At 36.7% G+C, this 4,440-nt stretch overlaps 1 protein-coding gene across 1 annotated transcript; it reads left to right on the top strand.

Annotated features, from left to right (window-relative positions):
- Nucleotides 1-693: 693 nt before the first annotated feature.
- On the top strand, nt 694-4,440 carry LOC115700187 (probable cyclic nucleotide-gated ion channel 14). Its single transcript, XM_030627750.2, has 7 exons — nt 694-1,404; nt 1,483-2,029; nt 2,117-2,329; nt 2,423-2,721; nt 2,878-2,989; nt 3,169-3,405; nt 3,512-4,440. The coding sequence occupies exons 1-7, from the start codon at nt 1,376-1,378 to the stop codon at nt 4,283-4,285; spliced, it is 2,211 nt and encodes a 736-aa protein (XP_030483610.1). The 5' UTR covers nt 694-1,375; the 3' UTR covers nt 4,286-4,440.

Raw genomic sequence — 4,440 nt, forward strand, 5'->3', positions numbered from 1 at the left:
ATTTTTGAAAAAAAATTTGTGTGACAGTATTTTTGTAAAAGTTAATCCAAATTTCAGTATTTTTGTAAGTTTTCCTTAGTCTATTCGTGCTTACGTACCATGCCTTTTGTGCTTTTCGTGTTGTGTCATGTTTAATCACATATTTTTTATACCGTACCGTGTCAATTTATAGCATCATGTTGTATGTGCCTAAACTTTTTTTTTTGTTTTTTCGTGTCGTATCAAAGAGCCCATCCCATATTTATAACACTACTTAGAAATAAAAAAAAATAGAAAAGTAACATAATTAATTGTTAATAGCAATTGTTCGACTATATATATATAATCCCACCAAGTATAATATTTATACATTTACTCACAATCACTCTTGTATTTTCTTTTGGTATTATGTAAATTAAAAGAGGTGAGAGTCATGAGTAAACTGAAGAGTGACTAATTAAGAACATGTAGATGAAGACCGAAAATTGTCATTTTTAGTTAGATTTACACCATGTTACATATAGTTCTTACTTTTTAATTTTTTGTTTAAAAACGTATCCAAATTCCAAACATAACTACAAATACAATAACATTTATACATATATCAAAAAAAAAAAAAAATCTAGTCAAATTAGTAACAATGTTATTATTAAAAAAATTATTCATGATTAATAATAATAAGAAAAATTAGCCAAATTTTCATCGAAATCCAAATGTGTGGATATGATTTAGTGATGTTATTCTAGTGTATATCTTTGGTGGACAAGACATTGCCCAATTACTTAATTGTGGTGGTAGGTGTATGTATGTGTGATTTGGGTCCCATTCCCAGTTCCACGGACCCAAACGACGTGCCTCCCTCCCTCCTAACAAAACAAAATAAATAACATTAAATTTGGTGTATCCCAAAAAAACGAACCACACCTTTTAATAGTTTCCTTCCCTCCTACATGGTCTCCACGTTTATTTTTTCATTGCTTTCTTAAATTCACCTCATAAAAATATAACCGACCATCTGAGCTGTGTTTCTTTCTTACTTTCCTTGAAAATAAATTTAGTTGAGGTTGAGGAATGAGGTGAGTGAGCTTTTTTAATGAAAAGTCAAAAACACAAAGACAAGTCACGTTGTTTCAATTCAATTATCACCCAAGTTTCAACTTTCAAGCCTCACTCACTCATTTTTCCTCTTTTTCTTCGAGAAACTGTTCTGTTCTTTGCTTTCTTTTCTTCTTTTCCTGCATACCCTTTCAACCACTGTTTCCATTGCACCTCAGGAAAATAAAAATGGGAAATTCAACTATTCCCTTCTAATGTTTGAGCTCAATTCATACACGAACTCTTAGTCTTTTTACTATACTTGCTTCTTCAATTGCTGTTTGTGCACCAAACCAAGGAAATGGAGTTGAAGAAAGACAAGTTTGTCAGGTGAACTCCTTTACTTCATTATCTTTCTTTTACAATCATGCATGCTTAACTGGGGTTTTTCATTTTCTCCAATTGTAGATTTTACCATGAAGAAAACAATAAAGATAGTAACTTAGAGAAGCCGTTACCAGTGTTCAAAGTAGCAGCAGCAGAGCCTTTGTTTGAGGCAGAAGGAGGTAGAAGTAGTAGTAGTAGAAACAGAATTTATATTCCAAAATTTGGAAGGTTTAAAGTTTTCCCAGAAAATGAGAATCCATGGAGGAAGAAGATTCTTGACCCTGGAAGTGATATTTTCCTGCAATGGAACAGAGTTTTTCTCTTCTTTTGCTTGGTAGCACTTTTTGTTGATCCACTCTTCTTCTACCTTCCCACGGTTCTAATTCATGGTAACTCTTCATGTATGGCCACTGATTTGAATTTAGGAATTGTTCTTACCTTTTTTCGCACCCTCGCCGATGTATTCTACTTGCTGCAAATGATCTTAAAGTTTAGGACAGCCTATGTTTCTCCAAGTTCAAGAGTTTTTGGGAAAGGTGAACTTGTTATGGATCCAAAGATGATTGCAAGGAGGTATCTGAAACTTGATTTCTTCATAGATCTCATAGCTGCCTTGCCTCTTCCTCAGGTACCTTTTTATTGTGTAACTCAGACAGTGCAGATTTTGTGTTCGGATAAATAAATGCTTGAAATTGTTTTTACTTGTTTTTGGCAGATTGTGATATGGTTTATCATACCAGCAAGCAGAAGCTCTCATTCTGATCATACCAACAATGCGGTTGTACTGATTGTTCTCCTCCAATATGTTCCTAGATTGTATCTGATATTTCCACTAAGTGCTCAGATTATCAAAACGACTGGCGTTGTTACAAAGACAGCTTGGGCAGGGGCTGCATACAATCTCCTTCTCTATATGCTAGCTAGTCATGTAACTTACTTTTTTTAAATCTAAAACTCATTACACTTGTTGGTTGATACATCATGGGATTGACTCAATTCTATCAAATTTCTATTGTTGTAGATCTTAGGAGCATCATGGTATTTGTTGTCGTTTGAAAGGTATGCAATGTGCTGGAAATCATCCTGCAAAAACGAAATTGTCCCAGTTAGATGCCTTCTCAAGTACTTGGATTGTGATGCTTTGGACGATGATAATCGCCAGAATTGGATGAACAGCACTATGGTTTTCAACACCTGCGACCCTGAAATAAATACTTTCAAATATGGAATATTTGAAAATGCAGTAAGTAATAACGTTCTGTCCTCACAGTTTCTCGAGAAGTATTTATATTGTCTTTGGTGGGGTTTACAAAACTTGAGGTATGCTCATATATGTAATGTGTGCACTATACAATTCATTATTTGACTCAGGTTTTTATATCTGCAATGGAAAACAAGCCTTGGACAATGTCAAAAAGGCTTGTTTGTTCATTTGAAAATCTTGATTAAATTTGCTGTCGCTTTGAAACTTCTCAGCTCCTACGGCCAAAGTCTGAGCACAACCACATTTGTAGGTGAGACTTGTTTTGCCATTCTTATTGCCATCTTGGGTCTGGTTCTGTTTGCACACTTGATCGGAAACATGCAGGTATGTATGCAATACACCCAAAGAGTCGAACTTTCACCTTTTTGGCTTCATTTCATTATGTCTAAAGTTCTTTTGTGCCTAAATAATGTATCAAACTCAAGTACTGTACCAAACCAACCAACCAACCTTCCTTGGTAAACTAGAAAAGTTCCTTTATAAGAAAGATTTGGTTTGTGCAGACATATTTGCAATCGATCACAGTGAGGCTTGAAGAATGGAGGCTAAAGCGTAGAGATACTGAAGAGTGGATGAAACATCGTCAACTCCCTAAAAATCTTCAAGTGCGTGTTAGGAGATTCGTTCAGTATAAGTGGTTGGCAACTCGTGGAGTAGATGAAGAATCAATCTTGAATGGCCTACCAACAGATCTCCGTCGAGATATCCAACGCCATCTTTGCTTGGACCTGGTTAGACGTGTAAGTTCCTTCCTTCCTTCCTTCCTTTTGTTCTGTTCTTGAAGCTAATTGATTCCATTTAACAAAGAAAAAGAGTACAAAATTCTCTTCTCTTCTTTCTCTTCAGGTACCCTTTTTTGCCCAGATGGACGATCAGCTACTAGATGCCATATGTGAGCGCTTGGTCTCCTGCTTAAGTACTCAAGGAACTTACATAGTACGTGAAGGTGATCCAGTTACTGAAATGCTCTTCATTATTCGAGGAAAGCTTGAGAGCTCAACTACAAATGGTGGCAGAACCGGTTTCTTTAACTCAATAACCTTAAACCCCGGAGACTTCTGCGGCGAAGAGCTACTTGCCTGGGCATTGCTTCCAAAATCTACACTCAACTTACCTTCATCAACAAGGACAGTGAGAGCTCTAGACGAAGTAGAGGCATTTGCTCTTCGAGCAGAAAACCTCAAATTCGTTGCCAACCAGTTCAGAAGGCTCCACAGCAAGAAGCTTCAGCACACCTTCCGTTTCTACTCCTACCATTGGCGAACATGGGCGGCTTGCTTCATTCAGGCTGCGTGGCGGCGATACAAGAAACGTAAGCTGGTCCATAACCTAAGCATGGCGGAATCTTACTCGTCGAATCATTTTAGCGAACAGTTAGTGGGCGATGATGATGGAGAATATAAAGAGAAAGGAAGAGAAGAGAGTGGCAGTGGATATTCTCCGAGTTCGAAGTCGCAGGGGAAACCCCATTTGGGAGTTACGATCCTGGCTTCCAGATTCGCGGCGAACACGAGAAGAGGAGCCCAGAAAGTCAAGGACGACGATCACGATGCTGAGTTGCCCAAGTTTCAGAAGCCTGAAGAGCCAGACTTTTCAGTACTCGAGCCGGAATATGAATAGATTTTCCCATTCAAATGAAAAAGAAAAAAAAATGTTATTTGTAAAGTAAGCACTAAAAATGTGTAAGATTCATCAAAAATTGTGAAAAAAAAAAAATTCTTTTTGTTCTTACAAATTGAAATTGTGATAAATAAATAAATAAAAATGGTTGCAAA

This window comes from Cannabis sativa, chromosome X (assembly GCF_029168945.1).
Source record: "Cannabis sativa cultivar Pink pepper isolate KNU-18-1 chromosome X, ASM2916894v1, whole genome shotgun sequence".
In the NCBI taxonomy this organism is placed as follows: domain Eukaryota; kingdom Viridiplantae; phylum Streptophyta; class Magnoliopsida; order Rosales; family Cannabaceae; genus Cannabis; species Cannabis sativa.

Excerpts from the sequence above, each read along its gene's own strand:
- LOC115700187 (XM_030627750.2), top strand. The coding sequence starts at position 1,376 with ATGGAGTTGAAGAAAGACAAGTTTGTCAG. Across the intron at positions 2,330-2,422 it reads TCTATATGCTAGCTAGTCAT|ATCTTAGGAGCATCATGGTA; the intron begins GTAACTTACTTT and ends CTATTGTTGTAG. Across the intron at positions 2,990-3,168 it reads ACTTGATCGGAAACATGCAG|ACATATTTGCAATCGATCAC; the intron begins GTATGTATGCAA and ends TGGTTTGTGCAG.